We start from the raw sequence: 19,120 nt of genomic DNA on the forward strand, positions 1-19,120 counted from the left end.
TACAGATTCCCCCCCCCCCCCATCTATGGGTCCAGCTTCTTCATATTTATGCTGGTTTTACACCAGTGTGACTTGTCTGAAAGGAGAACTGGATCCATAACACACAAAATAAGTTTCTCCAAATGACAGAAGAGAAGTCCTCTTGGCCATGACTTTTTAAAGGTTCTTGCTAAGATATAATCCAAGCCAAAATGGCATATTCTTGTTTAAAAAACCAGTGTACCGGAAGGATGAAAACAGATAATTTGGAATTACGAATTTGTAATTAATTTTTCACTTAAAACACTCACTTGGCATTAAACAATTCTCTCTGTGTGAGTCCTTTTTTCTCTTTTTCACACATTCACAGGCTCACAGGTAAGCTGCATGGCAGACCAAAGCTGCCTGTTGTTTTTTCTTTTATCTCTCAATCCTCATAACAACACAGGGCAGAACCTCCTCAAAGAGATGAGATGACATGACTGGCAGCAACCTCAGCTCATGGTGAAAAATCTCCCCTTTCTTTCACCTCAGGTGGACTGGGGAGGTACATGGAGAATGATGGATTAGGGAAGGAGAAGGACCTGGAATTGGCACGCGGAAGAGGAGAACTGGGGTGTGTTCCTCAAAGCCTGCAGTTGATCTGCTAAGGGATCTCAGGCAACCACTTCAACTCTAAGCATTTTTTCTCACCACTCTTGCCCTGCATCTTTCCCTAAATCCTACAGTCCTCAGGCTCTGGGGTGAGGCTTTCAGTACCTAACAGGGCTCCAAGAGAGATGGAGAAGACTTTGGGCGTGGGCATAGAGTGACAGGACAGGGGGAACGGCTTCCCACTGCCAGAGGGCAGGGTTAGGTTTGATTTTAGGGAGAAATTGTTCCCTGTGAGGGTGCTGGGGCTCTGGCACAGACTGCTCAGAGAAGCTGTGGCTGCCCCATCCCTGGCAGTGTTCCAGGCCAGATTGGATGGGGCTTGGAGCAGCCTGGGATAGTGGAAGGTGTCCCTGCCCATGGCAGGGGATGGAACTGGATGATATTTAAGTCTTTTTCAACCCAAACCATCCTCTGATTCCCTGCTGTCCGTGACCCTTTGGGCTGTTTGTCCAACATGGGGAGCTCTGAGCCATCAACTTTAGGTCTTTAGGATATCTTGCAACACAAATAAGGCACTGCAAAGGAGGAAATGATGCCTCTTGCCTCACAGAGAACAAACTGGAGGTGATGTGGTCAGGAAATGGGCAGATGAGGAAAGGTCTGCCGCTTCAGGTTCTGCTCGCCTGAGGATATTCACGGTTTCATGACAGCCCCATCCAGTGGGATTTGAAAAGCAGCTGGGAAGTACACCCAGACTCTTGTTCCTTTCTATTTGAGGCTGTCTGGGAAAGCTGTGAGCAGCAAAAAAGACACTGGGACTGTCTGCAGAATCAGCAAGATGATCAGGAGACATTTACATTGTTCTCTCACTTGAGAAGTTATTTTTGCAAACATATGGCCTGGAGTTAAGTGTGGGGTTTTTTTTTAAAACACTGTGGCCAAATTCTGTGGCCAGTAATAGCATAAGGCTCTTCTTTCCTTTAGAGAAAGACACCCATTTGTGGAATCTGGGGGAAATTCACCCTGTACAATAAGCTACAGGTTAAATTAATGCTTTTAAAGCTCCTTTCTGGATCAACCCTCAAATTGTAGTCACGGAATGGTAAATACACTAATCTCTCTGCAAAATCACTTCAGCATATTTATGCAAACAGTGACTTTGATGGCCCTGTTAACTTGAAGAGAGGAAACAAATCCCCATGTGCCCCACAGCAAGTGTCCTTTTCTTGGTAATAAATGTAGTTAATACATCTTGCTCAGCCAGGTTTCCTCTGCACACCTTTAATTGTAACTTGCAAAAAGCCCAGTTGCAGAGAAAGCAATTTGCTTGCTCTTTCTGAAAAGAAAAATAGTCAGCATAGTAAGAATTCAGAAACAATATAGAGCTGCAATTCATTATAAGCTTTCAATGAGACAGAAGGTATCACTGTGCATCCATTGCACAGAGTGATGTTGGAAGGGAACCACAAGCAGGAGCAATTTCAAGAATGGCTTTGCTTGTATTATCATCTAGTGATGTTTAAACATGCACAGCATGTCCTTGAAAGCCTAGGGATAAGAGGAGGAGAGGAGATGAAAAATTAAGCCTGAACTAAGGTGTTTGGAAAGCTTGAAGCTTAGAGTTGTTTCTGGGTACATCAGTTTAACCTTCAAATGAACCAGTCATTTCTTTCCTTCTCTTCAAAGTAACACTTTTAAGTCCCAAAATTTGACTTTGAAGCTGAGATCAATGCAATGTAACATTCTCATAACACCAACTCCCACTGGAGGTGAAATTGGGAAGGGGGGGACTTGTAGTTTGTTCAGAGATTCCACACAACACGCCAGGCAAGTGATTTTTGCATCAACTGTGCTTCCCTAAGTAGGACAGGGAATTTTAATCCTGCAGAAGAGCTTAGAGCCTCACCAGCTCCTACTGACCCAGCACCTCTCAAAGCCAACTAATATCTGGTCTGGGTCTCAGCTGCTCTGTCCCATGGTCAGGGAAATCCTGGAGGAGTGAGGGCTGCTTATGGCATTCCCCAGATTAGAAGTAAAAACAAATGTCTTATGTTAGTTTCTATGCAGGGGTCTGTGCTTCTGTTGGACAAATACGAAAAATCTCTACATTGAAAAGTATGAAAAGTCACTGATCTTGTTTCATAGCTAGCTTAAAAGGGAATGGGGAAACTGTGAAATGAGCTGTGCCTTGAATTCCTCAGTTATTTTGGTGGTTGGTGGTTGATTTATTGCTGATTTGTAACTGCCCTTATTATTACCCAGCACCAAGGGAAGAGACAAGAAATCAAGATCAAAAGGGTATTTAATATTGCAAGTGCATTTCATATCTACATCCACACACCAGAAAACCTTGATCTTCAAAGCACTGTACAAACACTAACCAGCTAATGACTCCCAGAGCAAAGCCACAGCAATGGCTATTTTTAATACATCTATTATTTGTTTGTGCTCATAAAAGGCAGTTTTGTGCCATCAGCTTATTTGGCCAAGCACAGAACAGAGAAGAATGAATGTGAGCAGAGGAAGAAGCAAAGGATGTATGGAATGTCTTGGTTGGGTTCCCTATGTACCAGTTAATGAAAATGACTGGATGGAAAAGGAGTAAGTGAAGGTGTGACACAACCACCAAAACAAACAAACAAACAAACAAACAAATAAGAAGTGAGTTGATTACTGGATAGAAATACATTTTAAAGGAAAAAAGGCTGGTTACTAATGGTCCTTTCAGTCTAGCAGAGGGAAGTGTGGCAAGGACCTGAGGCACAAAAAGTAAAGTAATTCAAAGCCTAATTGTTGCCAGAGACAGAATGAGCTTCTGGAATGAGTAACAAAGCCAAATAGTGAATCTGTCACTTTATTTTTCAAATGCAGGCAAGGATTTTGTGGCCATTGTATGGAGAGATGTTAAAGCAGGTGTACAACCTGTCTGGGTAGCTGAGGGCAGATAGCCCTTTTCTTCCTGAACTCTGCCACAGTGAGGGACAGCAGAGCTGCCACCACCAAGGCAGCGTTCCCAAGTGACACAGAGAGAGACGGAGGGGTTTGCTGGAGGTGTCAGATCAGAGAGCTGGAGCTCCTCTGACATGGGGGACAGGCTGGGAGAGGGGGATGTCCAGCCTGGAGAAGAGAAGCCTCTGGAAAGACCTCAGAGCCCCTTCCAGGGCCTAAAGGGACTACAAGAGAGCTTGGCAGAGATTTTGGATAAGGGCATGGAGTGACAGGACAAGGGGGAATGGCTTCCTACTGTCATAAGGGCTGGGCTAGATGGGATACTTGGAAGAAATTTCTCCCTGTGAGGATGGTGAAGCCCTGGCACAGGGTGCCCAGAGAAGCTGTGGCTGCCCCTGGATCCCTGGAAGTGTTCCAGGCCAGGTGGGATAAGTCTTGGAGCAATCTGGGATAGTGGAAGGTGACCCTGCCATGGCAGGGGGTGGAACTGGATGAGCTTTGAGGTCCCTCCCAACCCAAACCATTTATGACATGCACAGCGCCGAGTGGTGAAACCTTGTCCCCTCAGAGTCCGAATTAAAGGACTCTCTCCTTCCCCTGACACCTGTGTGCAGCCCCTGGGGATGGTGAGATCTGAGGGCCCGAACCTGCGGGAGCAGTTCAGGACAGCCTCCCGTGCCACCCCTCACGGCGGCTCGCTGTGGGGGCAGCGCTTCCCGTGCCGGCCTCACCCCGCTCGGCCCAAGCAGGCTTTGGGGGCTGCCGGGGTGCCCGCGGCGCTCCCCCACACACACAGCGACTGCACCGAGGGACACGAGACCCCTGAGCGTGCCGGCGGCAGGATCCGACCTTTCGCCCCGCATCCCGCCCCACCTGAGGCCCGGCGGGGCCGCTCGCTGCCTTCCTCGCCGTCCCCGGAGGGCGGGGGCCGCGCTGCGGAGCCCGTCCTGCAGCAGGCGGCGGAGGCAGAGCGAGCGCCCCGCCGGCACCGCGAGCTGCGGCGGCCGCGCTCCTCCTCCCCCTCCTCCTCCTCCTGCTGCTCTCCTCCTCGCCTTCCTCCCCCTCCTCCTGCCCCTGCTGCTGCTCCTGCCCTCCCGGCTGCGCTCGCCGTCCCGCCCGGCCGCCCCGCGCGGCTCCTTCCCTCTATGGATGGGAAGGCAGCACCCAACGGCGTGGCCACCATCGAGGACAGGATCCTGCGCATCACCGGCTATTATGGATATTACCCGGGATACTCCAGCCAGAAAAGTAAGGCTCCCTCCCGCCTCTCCCGGCCCTTCGGGGGGGTGTCTGTCTGCAGAGCCCTGAGGGTGCCCGTGTCCCCCCCCCCAGGTGCTGCCCCATCCCTCGGGGTGAGTGTGGGGGGACAGGGCGCGGGGTGCCCGCTGTCCCCCGAGGGGACGCGGCGGCTCTGCGGCTGGAGACGGGAGCGGCGGCGCTTGGCCGCGGAACTTCGCGGCTCCGAGCCTCTCAGGGCTGGCGTTTTGGGGTTTATTTTTCATTTCCAGCCCTCCCACCCCCATCCCCGCCGATGCCGGGGGGTTCGCTCTCTGCCTGCCCCGCGCATCGGGAAAGTTTCGGTCCCGGTGGGTCCCCCCGGGCGGGCGCTTCAGCTCCTCAATTACTCATCTTCCTCTCGAAACTTAGGAGATTTTTCGAGAAAAGTGGGGACTTACTGATGATGGGGTGTTCCTTCGTGCCGCTTTAATACCAGACACTTGTAGTTTAGGGGGTTGGTGTTGGTTCGGTGTCTTTCCTTTTTTTTGGTGTGCGTTCTATTTATTTATTTCCCTTCACCGAAGAAGCAGAAAATAAAGCAGGTGGTCCTTGCAGAAAGTCCCTATTTTTTTTTTTTTCTTTTAAGTTTTTAATTGGGAGCAGTGGGTTTCTAGCAGCTGGGAGAGCCTTAGTGGGTTTCTCTAGAATTCTGGTAGTCCCAGCACTCTGTTTGATGGGGAAAGTTTGGCTAATGAAAGAAATTATTCGTTTCTACCACCAAGGAAATGTGTGCAATCAGGTTTTATTGTATTAGTGGTTGCTTTGCAGTTGGCAAAACTATGACATGCCATAGCTTAATGAACGGAAGAGGAGTTGAGGTGAAGTGAGGGGCAAAATAAAGGAAAAGCAAGGAGCCCACTTGGGTGAGGTGAGCACTAAGGAGCAGACTTTCTTCTGCATATTCCCCTTGGAATATTCTGCATTCCAGAATAGCCAGTGCAGTACTCTCCAGCTGCAATGCAATAATAAACCAAAACACAATTAATAAACTGCTAATATCAGAAAAACATATCTGTGGGCTTTTTACGATGGAGGAAAGCCATGCATTGAAGCCACTTAATAAATAAGAATTCCTCTATGTAATAGTCAGCTGAAAAACCCAAGTCAAGCCCAGTAGTTTTATCCAGTTGTTATTTGTGGCACACTAACAGCATGACAGGTGTTATGGGCTTTTATTTGGTGAGGTCAGCTGGTTTTTCTGCAGTCAGAGGAGTTGGGAAGAAGCTCTGAGCAGTCTGGAGGCATGGCTATATGTCAGTCCAGGGACCAGTTAAGTCTGAGCCAGGTGGGACCTGTGTCCCAAATTCTGTAGTGGCTCCAGTGTATCACTACAGTGTGATTTACCAGAGGAGGGTGAGGGTTCTGGCTTAATAGTTTGTTGCAAGTTCGCTTCGGAGGCAGAATGCAATTTTTCAGTCTGCAGCAACACTCCCACTCTGTATCAAGTTATAGATCTGAATCCAGTGCTGTCAATCCAAGTGCTCCTGGTGGTGCAGTGGGAATGCCAGGAGAATGCTTCCCAGACAGAGGAGAGCTCTCTTAGACCAAGTTCTGCAGATGCTACAAACTGCATCTGCTTAAAAATTAGAAAAAGCATGCCTGGAGAGGCCAAGGCTTTCAGAAGTGCTGACTCTTGGGATTTTATGCAAGTCTCCTGGCCGTTTGTGCCTTTTTGGCTGGGTGCTGAGGCAAAACAAAATGATCAGTAGCTCAGGTTTTCCTGTTCGAAGAAAACAAGCAAAATTTGTGGTTGTCATGTTTAAAGAGGAAAAACTGCAAGTGTGTAAATCAGTGGTATTCCAGTACTTAAATGCCTTTGGGTAAATGAAAGCCAAGAACCCCTTCTAAGCTGTGAATGCTTTTTAAAGCAGTCTCCTAAGTTTTGGAACCATCATAATTTTTGGAGTGCTTGCAGTTGGCAGATGACTGCTTTATCCTTATGGCTGTATGTTTTGGGTTTATAAAGCACTTTAATGCTTCTACAAAGATGTTCTGGCCTTACCCAAGGTAAAAGGAGGCATCCTTCAGGCATCATGAACATACATCCCCTTGGCACTCAGCAGGAGTCACTCTTGGAGATCCTGGCTTGGAGTTCTTACTCTGTTCCTGTGTCTCAGCCAAAGTATTGCCTTCGAGTGGTGCTGCTTCAAAATTCTGTTGACTGGCAGTTCCTGTCATGGCTAATTGTTCACACAGATGCAGCACTGTAAGCATGCAAGGTGGGCATTTTGTACCCCTGATTATTAATGGATTTGATATCTCAGTTTATTTCAGTGAGGGCACGATTTTTGTCACCACTTTCCAAACTCAGTTTTAGTTCAGGTGGACAGCGCTGGTGGAAGGCAGTGTGCTCAGAATTCCGGGTAGGATGTGTCCATACCCTCCCCAGTGCCAGAGGAGCCCTTTCCCTGTCACATGCCCAAGCCTGTGGCACGTGCAGTCATCTGCTTGTGCTGTCACCTTGCTCCTGCCTGGCTCTGGAAAGTGCCTGAGGCTGAGTTGTTTGTCCCCAGGATGGCTTTGTGTTCTCTGCTTCTGAGCAGAGAGCTGGCCAGGCACCAAATGAAGGGACATGATTTGGGTGGTGACAGCCTGCTGATGGCCACCACCTTCCTTGAGGCTCCTCTTTGTCCCCAGCCTGCCGTGCCCAGCTAGGGACAGAAAGATTCATTGATGGAGGATGAAGGCAGCAGTGGGTGGCTGCTGAACTCACTCTTAGGGGTACCTGGACGATTACAAGGAAAGCCCAAGGCTTTGTGAAATGTGCTGGTGATTGGCATCCCTCCTCCAGTGGGTTGGCTTGTGTTCCATGGTCTGACAGGAGATCATGCCATGGTTTCTGTGTGGGAAGGCTGAGGACTGCTCACAAACAGCCATGAAATCTAATGTTAAAGCACTGTGGTATTCAAGAGCTGTTACCACAAAAAACTGCAGTATTTTCTAGTGACTTGTGCCTCATAGTCTATATTTGTGTGCATTAACCTACTTCAGACTTGGGGTGTGCATGTGATGATTCTTTTATTAATTTTAAGTCAGGCACTTAAATAATTTTTTTTATTCTTTATAAAGTTGCTAGAAAAGAAAAATACCTGTTTTATTTCTCTGTAAATCATCTGAATGAGCAGAAAAATGTATTTTGGTCTGGTATTTACATCCATGCCTATTGCAAAAATCCTATTTCCTACCTAATAAGAAAAAGATACAATTGTTTTCTCCCCCTCCACTCTGTGCTGAGATGGGAAGGGCTCTTCCTGATCCCGCTTGGCTTGTACTTGGGATGCATGGCTTGATCCCTCACTTCTTGCATTTTAAATGTGCAGACCGTGTATGAGGTATCTGGCTTTTGTGGGGGGGGAGGGAGGGAGGCTGTGTCTGTCTTCCAGCCAATTTCTTTGGAATTCATAATTTCCAGGGCATTGAGCTGTTGTAGATCAGATGCTCCATCCTTTGACCTGGGGCTGCAGATGCTGCTCCCATGTAAGTTCCCCTTGTCCTCCACATTTTCATGTGTGCAATTTCATTTGGTCTGATGCAACTTTTTCATCCACACAAACAGTGGGAGGCTGTGTTTCCTCTCCTGACCTTTGCTGTAACTTCTCATTCTTCTCTGACTTTTCTGCTGGCAGTGCAATCACGTTTAGTGTCTCCAGGGTCAAGAGTACGTATGGGGTTTGTTTTTTCGTGGGTTTTGATTTTTGTTTTTTGTTTTTCTTTCCTTTTTTCCCTACTGTTTCCAACTGCCACCCCATCTGCCTTTCATCTCAGTACTGAAACCGTTTTTACAAGGGTAAAAAAGTCTGTCCTTCAGACAGACTCTTCAAGTCTGTCCTAACACCTCTTCTGTGCCTTCTGCTGAATTAAAACTGCTCCAGTCAAAGTTTCTCATCTCTGATCTTCACCAAGTCAAGTTTCTACCTGTGCTGTCTTTTCTGATGGAGCCCTTCCCACTATCCACAAAGCCTCACGTCTTCCAGGATGCTCTCTGCATCTCAGATCTGCATTTCTGGAATGCTGTTTTCTCAGGTCTGGAGGAGCACAGCACAACCTTACTGGTTCCTCACATGGGCCATCACCTCCTCCTTTCCATCGTGCTTGGAGAGTTTCTCTTAACGTGCACTTGTGGCTGGAGGGTTTGATTCCCACCCCTGCAGGTTATGAACTCAGGCACTTGCTAGACTTTTAAACAAGTTTTTTTTGACATTATCCCATGCTGATTCGATCTCCCCTCTTCCTCTCCTTCAGGCCTGACCTGAAACCATGGAGTTGTGTAAGCTCCTGGAAGCAGAAGGTGCTGTCACGTGCCTGTGCGGCAGCAGGACTGTGACACTGGGCTCACAGTGGGACACTGGGTGACCGACCATGCCTCTGGTGCTGTCTGCCAGGGAGCTGGGGATCCCTTACAGCAGCGTGTGACCTTAGCAGTGCTTGGGGAAATGCTGAACCTGTCCTTGCCAAGAGCACAGTGGCTGTCAGGAGCAAGCTGTGTGTTTTCCGACTCCCCTGCAGAACAGCTCTAGTAAAGGTCCGTGGTTTAATTTGGCAAGTTCAGCCTCAAGCCAGCAATCGCAACTTAAGGACCTACTTAAGTCTAAACTTGCTCTAAGCCACCGGGCTTTGAGAATGTGTTCAAAGTTAAGTCTGTGCTTAATTGCTTTGCCTTAATAAAGCATGCTGAGCCAGCATCAGTGGCTTGACAACTCGGCTCTTGCTCCCTGTGCAGGGGAAAAGGCTGTGGAGGGAGAAGCTACCCCTGAAACTCTGGAGAGAATTTTCTCCTGGTTATCACAGCAGCTGTGCCAGCAGCTCTGCTGCAGTGCAAATCACATGGCAAACCCAGATCATCTCTGTGCTTACTGAACACCCTGCCCTCCTGGTGGCTTGTCACTTCCAGCGAGAGGAGCAAAGTCTCTGTCTGCACCCAGCTGCTCCTCCAGCAGTTCCCAGATCCCCGGTTCCTCCCTGCTGAGCAGGCACAATGGGAGGCTGGGAAAGGGGCACTTGGGAAGGGTGCTTTGAAATTCGTGGGGGATGAGGCTGGTTTTGTTGAGCTGTGTTTGAGGGGTCTGGGAGGAAGGAAGCGATGTCGGAATCTCTTTTTGAGTTGTGTTGGCTTGTACCACTTGTGGCAGCTGGCCCTGTGCCACCTGGTAGCATTTGGGGCTGCAGGGACTCCAAGGCTGGCCTGGAATGAGCTTTATTTCAAAGTCTTCTAGGTTTTCCATAGGAGGGCTGTGCCCTGGGAGGGTGTGCTGCAGTGAGGGCAGGATTGCAAACTTGCAATTTAACAATTTCCTCCTCTCCCCTCCTCTGGGGCACAAGTAGATGTCATAGCACAGGATGTGGTCCTGTTGTAGTTGCTTTTTCTCACAGACTTGTTTGTTTGTTTGGGTGAAAAAGAAGTATGGTTGTGTATCAGCACTGGTAGCAGTAACTTATGAAATAATTTCTTTCAGCAAAACAGATTTTATAAATACTCCTTTGCTGACTAATATTGCCAAGACCAGGTTTATTTTCTGTAGTGGAATAGGGCCAGGCTTTGTGTGGATTTCTGTTTGTGCTGAAAAGGGATGGCCTGGCAGCCTTGGACTGGTAACTGGAATATGGAACCTTTGCCTCACCTGGGGACATTAATTGTTGTGGAAGTTGAGGGGTCCCATCAGCTGGGAGGAGAGGAAACTGCTTCAGTCCTTGGCCTTCCCTCAGGGGCTGATTCATCCCCTTGGGGTCAAATCCCTGAGGAGCTCAGCTGTGAAACTGTGGTACTGGGCATGGATACAGTTCTGGGCATCTGTGGGCAGAAGGGATGAATCCAAGTTGTGAAGGACACCGTGGTGAGCAGGGCAGTGAAGAGCTTATCCTTGCAAGAGGGGGCTGATAGAGCTGGGCCTGCCTAGGCCACGATGGGAACAGGGCTGCTGCTGCAAACACATCTTGAGAGGATGAACAAGGAAATGTAGGAAAGAAGAGTTATTTAAACTGAAATTGCATGTTGGCACACAGGCAAATGGGTAGGAACAGGCCATGAATAAATTAAGGCTGGAAATTAGCAGAAGACTGAGAGTAATGGCCAAAAATCTTATGCGGGCTTATGTATTTAAATAAGAATTATTTCCCAAGCTTTAAAGATGCCTCATAAAGATGTCTGCCAAGATTTTGAGAAAAATTACCCCTATTTGGCAGGGAAAATTGAGACAGTAAGATGGGGGGAGTGATGCTAATTTTCCAGAGGTTGTTCAGAACAAGCCATAAGTTTGATGGAGCGATCTCTGCCTCCACCAGTGACTGCACAGCAAGTCTGGTGCTGTAGCTGGCCTGCTGCTAAAGGTGGAGGAGGTGCTTTCTATAATTTGGTAGCTTTCTACCTGTGCTCTCTGCCTGCTTTTGAGTTCTTCTGCCCTTCCATGCTCATTCTTGGGTCACCAGTGGTGATCCCAGGGCTTGGTGTTGGGCCCACTTGTATTTTACAACTTTATGGATGATCTGGTTGAGGAGTCGAGTGTCTGTTCAGTAAGTTCGTGGGTGACACCAAATTGTGTGGGAGTGTGGATCTGCTGGAGGGCAGGAGGGCTCTGCAGAGGGATCTGGACAGGCTGGGTCCATGGCCTGAGGACAATTGTATGAGCTTCAGGAGGACCAGTTTGCAGATCATGCACTTTGGCCCCAGTAATCCCACACAGAGCTACAGTCTGGGGCAGAGTGTTTGTAAAGATGGAAAAGGAACTGGGCAAGCTGGTCAGCAGTGGCTGGACATGAACCCAGGTGTGCCCAGGTGGACAAAGAGGCCAATGACACCTGGCCTGGGTCAGCAATAGCATGTCCAGGAGGAGCAGGGCAGTGACCATTCCCTGTTCTGGGCACTGGTGAGGCCACACCTCGAGTGCTGTATCCAGTTCTGCGCCTCTCATGACAAGAAGGACATTGAGGGGCTGGAGTGTGTCCAGAGAAGGGGACAGAGCTGGGGAAGGGTAAAAGAGTAAATCATATAAAGAGTGGCTGAGAAAGCCTGGGGGACTTGGCCTGGATAAAAGGAGGCTCAGGGGGAAAATTCTCATTCTCACAACTCCCTGGCAGGAGGATGAAGCTGAGGGGGGTCAGACTCTGCTCCCAGGGAGCAAGGGACAGGATGAGAGGAAATGGCCTGAAGCTGCACCAGGGAAGGTTCAGGTTTGACATCAGGAGGAATTTCTTCATGGAAAGAGTTGTTAAGCATTGGAATGGGCTGCCCATGGAGGTGGTGAAGTTTTGTGTTCAAGAAGCAACTGGCCACGGCACGCAGTGCTCTGGTCTGGTTGGCAAGGTGCTGATCGCTCACAGGCTGGACTTGATCTCAGATGTCTTTTCCAACCCCAGTGATTCTGTGATTGTCACAGAAAGTCCTCCTGGCTATCTGGCCCTCTGGGTGTTGGCTGGGATGGTGGCACAGCTCCTAGCCCTTCCTGCCTCACCTCACCTGCACCTGGTTCACCTGAGGTGGCTTTAACCTTTCTCAATGGGACATCATCATGGCTGCATGGAGCTGCACTTCCTTCTTCTCTTGTTCTGCCTAAAAGTGTGGCTGCTACACACAGCCCATGGGGAGATGACCTGGACGTGCCATGAGCTGCTCTGTGTTCTTCTGGAGTGCACAGAATGGATGCCTTTCATTTTGACCGTCCTTCCATCATTGCCTTCTCCATCTACTCAAGAAGGCAGCGGCATATTTGGTCCTGGTTGAGTGTGGTAAAATGATATTGCAAAGTGACAGATGGTTCTGGCAGCCTTTTATCCCTCCAGTGCTTGCATTCCTGTTTTTTTAATGGTGGTTTTAAAGGTTTGCAATTATTTCTTCTGCACATTTGGAAATTGATGGGCTTTTGCTCAACTGCCTGCATGGGAATTCACCCATGAAAGTGAACTTACTGTTTGTGGAAGGATTGGTGGCAGGAATTTTTTCACTTAAACCTGCTGCTGAATGATCACAGCGATGAATAATGGAAATGCCTGAAAAAAAAAATAAAAATCAGTGTCTGTTTGTGGCAAATGTGAGAATAAGGTGGGGGGAACAAAAAGGAAACTGCTTAACTGAGTGGTTAAATTATTTACCAAGTGGGCCAGCTCTGCTTAGTGAGACTGAAAATTGTTTTTTCTTGTGGTGAGGTGAAGTGAGACTCCCTGGTGGCCAAAGGTTTGGGCTGGCCCTGTGCAGAGTGGCAGATTTCTCTGCAGGGAGGTAGAAGCTGTAAGGTTATGCTGAGCTGATGCCCAGGGTATGGCTTTCACAGAACTGTGAGAGCAGCCCAGGCACTTCCAGTGCCAGCAGTGAATTTATTCCAAGGCATGCAGGATGTGCTCTAGTGGCAGGCTTTTGGTGTGTCTGCCACACAAAGACCGTCCTGTTAGTCCTCTAAAAACATATTGATTCTTCCTAGACCTCCCTTGAAAATACTTTTGGTAAAATGGACTTGCCCTTTCCTGCATTCAGCTGGGCTGGATCAGGGCTAGCAGAGTGAGAGAGTGAGAAAGGTGCCTCTGCTATCCTTTTTGTGGAGGCAAGGAAGATGATTTGCTCCTGTTCTGGGGCAAAGAAGGAGGTTTTGGGTCCAGGGTGAAATATGATTCCTGCTGTTTCTGGCAATCTGAAATCTGTTCCTTGTCTCAGGCTGTCCAGTCTGTTTCGTCTGATACAAGAAGAGCTCCCATACCTGCTTTGGTTCTTGTTCAAGTTTCCGACTACATTTTGGGGGGAGAGGAAGGGTGAGGCAAGCACCAGCATGGCAGCTCATGAGTCAGTAAAACTCCACTAAAACAGGTCTCTCAGATCCCCTTTCAGACCAGTTAGTCCTGGCACTGAACTCTTGTCATGAAGTGACTTTACCTTTAAGGTGGTTGTGAGAGCTAAGGAAGTTGAAGTTGCTGGGGACTGAAAGGAGTCTCTTCTCCTGACCAATTATTGGTCATTACTGGGAATTGACAGCCGTTTTAACCATTGGAAAGGGAGATCAACTTGTGAACCCTACCTTAAGATGTAAAGTCAGGGCACTTGAGTTCTCTTTGTTTCCTGGCTGGGAAGGGTGGCAGAGCTCCAGGCCTCCCGTTCCCTGCCCAGGCCATGCGGCCGGGCGGGGACTGGGCTGGGCCCAGCGTCTCCCAGCCAGGAGATGCGGGCCCTGCGGAAGGTTTTCTCTGGGCTCTGGCCGGGCCGGGCCGAGCCGATCTCTGGCTCGGCTGCAGGTTTTGCTGTAACTAAATTCACTAGAAACTGCTGAGTGAAGAAGGAGAGAGGCTCTGGACCTGCAGCGGGCTGGGGCGGCGACTACACTCTCCAGAGCAGCCATGAGGAACTTTCCATCGCAGACGGCTCCAGCTCCTGTTTGGCAGAGATCACCGAACCATCTACAAAAGCCTGGGCAAGATTTTAACTCTTTCATTACCCAGATGAGACTTGCAGATTAATCTTTTTATCCAGAGAGAGAAAAAGAGAGTGATCAACATGAAAAGAGACTTTATAAACTACCAGTGACAGGAAAGAAAAGAAGCTCCAGAAAAGGTACAGAATAAGGAGATGCTTTAATTAAGCTGAAATATCTTTCTGTTAAAACTATGGAGATGGACAATGAAGTCCTGAAAAGAACTCCTTTAATTCATGATACAGTATATAGGGAGGAATAGTGTTCAAAGTGTAAATTTTGAGTAAAAAGTAGAGTAATTGTAATACAGTGAAGTGCTAGAAGATTTTGAAGCCTTGGGGGGCAATGAGAAAAACTGTTTTCTGGTGAAGCTCACAGAAACAGATGAAGAAGACTTTTTGCCTTTGAATAACTCATCCTTAAAATGCCATCCCTAGACTCATGGCCCATACACACCTCAGAGTGATGTGAAATGGGAGGAGTGAACTCTGATAGCAGCAGTTCTGAGAAACTAACATCAGAGCAATGGAAAACTATAACAAAAATAGTTTTCTTGTGAGAAACTCTATAAATTAACAGGAAGAAACTTCTGTTTCTCTACAAAGACTGGTGAAAAGACTGTAGCAGGAATTGGGACTGTTTTAACCACCAAAGTTCCAAAGTTTTTGTCTCTGTTGTCATGTGAACAAGGGAATAGTGGGTAGATAAGAGATGAAAAGGTTTTTTCTGGAAGTTTATTCTGGTGTTCTTATTATTGTAGTTTGTCAATAAACTTTCTTTATTCCTTTTAAGTTTTATGCCTGTTTTGCTCTTGTTCTAATCCATATCTCACAGCAAGAAATAAGTAAATTTTTTTTTTTGTTAGTTACTGGTTTAAAACCACGACAACTCTCCATCCAGAGTGAGAAAGACTTTGTAGCTTGAAGCCAACCTGGTGACTCTTGCAGTTTTATTCCTTCTTGCTGTTTATGGCACTGAGCTGCTTGAGCAATTTCCTGCTGAAGCAATCTCCAGTACAGCTCCCCCTCTTCCTGTGGAGGCTGAGTCTTCTGGGGGACTTCTAGGGCTAATACACCTCTGTTATTAATGGGGAAGTTGGAGACTTCATGAAAAAATTACTTTCCTGCTGGGGACTGATTTTTTTCCTAGGATTCCTGGGAACACAGCTCTGGAAGCCTTTCCAGTTAATGGGTATCATACACCTGAGTGTTCTGAGGACAGCACTGGAATCATCTGTGCCTGTGTAAGATAAGCTGAATGATGACATGGGGCTGGAACACATGTTCACTGTCGGGGAGAGAAAATTAATCCTCATGGTGTGACTTATGTTCTGCATCTTGAAGTGAGATGGTAGAGTTGTTATAAAGCAGTCGACAAGTGCAGTCATTGCAACCTTTTTCTTTTACATATCTTAATCCTGGAACTTCAAAATCCTTTCTTAGATGAAGCTTGGCACGTGGAGTGTGCAGCCCTGGAATTGTGTGGGTGCAGATTGGGGTTTTTCTCTGCAGTGCCAGAAATAACCTGTTGTGTGATACGTTACAGGGGCTACGATTTGTAGCAGCTTGTGTGAAAGTGGGATGCTTCAAAGTGCTTCACCAGAGGAAATTCTTCAGTGCTGACAGCATGGAGAGCAGGAAGGTGAACTTCCCGTGGTGTTTCTGCACCGTGGCTGGGCTTCTACCTGAGGAGGGTTGGTTCTGTGTGTGAGAAAGGTTGTGCTCAGTGGGGTTGCTAATGCAAAGACCAGGTGGAAAATGATTGAACTTAGCATTTTTCAGGGACATATTTGATGAAGTTTCCCAATTTCCTATCAATTTTTTCTTTTTTCCAGGGTGGGATGGAATGGGGAAAAAAAAAAAAGAGGAGTTAGATAAAAAGAAAAATATTTCAAGAACATTTCTGCTGAGGAAAAAGAATTGAAGTCTGAAATGTAACTAAAGAAGTGCCACATTTCACATGCATTGGAAAACAAGCCTTGGAGTAAGGAACAAAAGGCATTTTTCAGCTGAAAGACTGAGCTGAGCTGTTGTTGGTGTGCCAAGCCATATGTGTCCTGTCGAGGTGATTCATCCATACAAGCCCTGCCTTCTGTCCCTCTTCTTGGGGGGCCCTGTGGCAGCGGGCACAGGTTTGTCTGTGTTTGTGCTCCACAAAGCAGGGAGCACTGGGCTGATCTCAGGGTGCAGGGGAGTGCACAGCTGTCCTCTGACCTCCTCATGGAGCTGTGTGTCCAGGAATACTCGTTCCTATGTCCCTCTGCTCTGGGATGCAGCCCTGACCACTTGTTCAGAGTCAGGAGTTGTCCTTTACCTATATATGTTCTGCAGCAGGGGGAAGTGGTGAGGAGGCTGCTTAACTGGGTTTTCCTGTTTGGAAAGGCATCCTGTTTGTTTCAGTGCTGGAAAGGAGGTTAATTAGATCAAATTAGGGCAACTCTATTTTAGCTGGGGTCTGTGCAGTGTTTTTGTGCACTTCTGCTTTGAAGTGAATTTGAAGTGAACAGAGTGACTGTTTTGAGCATCCTGGTGGAGACAGGCGACCCCAGCTGTGGGTATAGAGCAGGCAGCCAGGAGTAAAGGTGTCTGCATTTGGGCAGAATCAAGAGGATTTCCTTAAACTTAGATATTCACACTGTGCACAGGTACAGCAGTGACTCCTCTGAGAGCCAAAGACTCTTGGGCAGACCTGGGAATACCGCTGGAGAGTGAGTGTGAATCTCAGATTCTGTGTGCCTGACTTTTAGAGGCACTGCCTCGAAAGCGTGCAGCTTAATTATTACTGGTAGAAAATATTCATGCAGTTTAGTGAAGCTTTGTAGCACTTTGTGGAGATAAGAGATTCATTATAGTTTACTGTTTTAAGAAGACAAAGAAAAGTGGGTGGTGCAGCTCCCAGATATGCCCTGTGTAGGGGAATGGAGGGTAGAATTAACCTGACACTGTTGTTTTGCACATTATTAACAGATGTTGGCTTTGGTCTCTTATTTTAGCTGGAATCTCAAATTTGCTGGAGGAACAGTAACTCAGTTGTCTAGGTTCAGATTTACCTTAGTTCCAAGGCTGCTCCCGGACATGGGATGTTCACAGCTGAAGGTGGTTTTGGTTTAGTTGCAGACAAAACTTAAGCCCTTTTAAACATGACTTTCTGATGAATATGTCTTCGGAGAACAACGTCAAGGTTCTGATAATTTTCAGTGCCTTTTTTCTTCCTCTCCATGGCGAAGCAGTGTGGTACAAACACATTAAAACAATCACCTTAGGGCAGGAGAATCCTCTGGTGTTTCAGTGACTGTTGTCCTTCACATCCTCCCTGTGGATGGTGGATGCTGTGGGGCTGCCTAAAGCAAGCAATCTCATTCTGTTCATGATCCCCAAGTTTTTCTGTTTCCCTACTTGGTACTGGGGACAGAAGCTGTAGTTCAGAGCAGCCTGATTTGCCAACTATCCTTGCACACAAAGACAAGATTCATAGGACTTCATTTGAGGGTTACAGCCATCTCCTGTCACGTTCAGGTGTCTCTGAAAGCCAGAATTGCACAGTGCAGTTTGAATTGACTGTGTAGACACTGGGTCTTCTGCTGTATTTATGCTTCCCTGTGTATTTTGGTGACTTAAGCCACTCTCCATGGTCCTGACTTTCCTTTTCATCCTATCAGCCTCTCTTCTCTCCCTGTCTCTGGTGTTAGACTGGGCTGGTTGAAGGGATGATCTGAAAGGAAATGTATTTGGCGCCTTTGATGTGGAGAGCCCTTTATTTCTTTATAGGTTTTCAACAAAATTTGTGTCTGTGTATTCCCAAACTGAAGAATACATGATTGCTGTTCCCAGCCTTCCTCTGAGAACAGGCTTTGACATCATTCATACTCTATAATTCATGGTATTTTTGTAGCAGTCTGTTAAGGTCTGCAAGAGAGTGAAAGGGATGATTTTGAAAGGCAAGAATCGTCCTGTGCCTTCTGGTAGGTCTGTGACCGAGCAGCTTCCTGCTCTTTGGAGTTGTTACTGGGTCTCTTTTATCATGGAATAATTTTTCTTTCTCTTTGGAGTTGCTACTGGGTCTCTCTTTTATCACGGAATCATTTTTTTAAGGATGATGTTTTCCTTAATGTAAGCACTTGCTCCTTGTCAAACACATCCTCGTATACCCCGTTAGGACTTTGCGCCTCGTTCTGGGGCGTTTCAAAAGCAGATTACAGAACGTCTTGTAACTCGTCATCTGTTGGTTTTTTTAACCTGGTTTCTTAAGGAAACAAGGCTTATGTGAGCACCATCTCTCTCCCCCTACTCCCTCCCTGTGTAATTTTTGAATCTGCTGGCCAAATCAAAGTACAATTATCAGGAATTAGCGAGCGCAAAAGGTGCAAAGCCCTGATGGACTTTACAAAAACACAACTAGAAACACGGAGATTTCTGTTATCCCATGGTGGGAAAGCTGTAGGATTGCCTCGTTCCTGATGATGAGATGTGCCGCACACAATTTTTGGGAATCTTGTCAAAGACACATCTAGTTAACATCCAGCTTCAGACAGTGACCAACAGGAGATGTGCAGGGAAGAGAATAATGGGGGTTCCTGATGTTTCCATCCACTATTGATCTGTGATTTGGGAAGTTCTTGGTGTTTTAGTAGCTTTTGATGGCTGTTTCTTCCATGAGTTTGTAGGGATGTGATGTTGTCCATCTTACTGTTGTAGGATTTCTTTTCTCTGTTGCTGCTAGCTCTTTGGGTGTGGCTCTTCTGCTGAGGAATGAGAGTAACTCCCATGAAATCTTGGAGGCAGATCCTTCCCACCCCATGATTTTGTGGAGAGAGGGGAGGAGAAAGAGAACAAAATGTTGGCCTGTTAACTGTGAATAAACATCCTGTGGAGCTAACACATGTTATATTTCGTAATTCCTTCCAGCTTCTTCTCTCTTCCAGGAGATAAGATACT

At 47.3% G+C, this 19,120-nt stretch overlaps 1 protein-coding gene across 2 annotated transcripts in view; it reads left to right on the plus strand.

The window, feature by feature from the left end:
* The first annotated feature begins 4,569 nt into the window (after positions 1-4,569).
* Positions 4,570-19,120, plus strand: part of SLC35F4 (solute carrier family 35 member F4) — a 111,292-nt gene continuing 96,741 nt past the window's right edge. For both annotated transcript variants that reach the window (XM_014257459.2, XM_088057698.1), the window contains exon 1: positions 4,570-4,770. In XM_014257459.2, coding sequence (XP_014112934.1) covers positions 4,668-4,770 — 103 coding nt within the window. In that variant the 5' untranslated portion in view covers positions 4,570-4,667. The remainder of the gene's footprint in view (positions 4,771-19,120) is intronic.

The sequence above is a fragment of the Pseudopodoces humilis genome, chromosome 7, assembly GCF_049639895.1.
Source record: "Pseudopodoces humilis isolate 2021_Gansu_Grassland_sample_001 chromosome 7, ASM4963989v1, whole genome shotgun sequence".
In the NCBI taxonomy this organism is placed as follows: Eukaryota; Metazoa; Chordata; class Aves; order Passeriformes; family Paridae; genus Pseudopodoces; species Pseudopodoces humilis.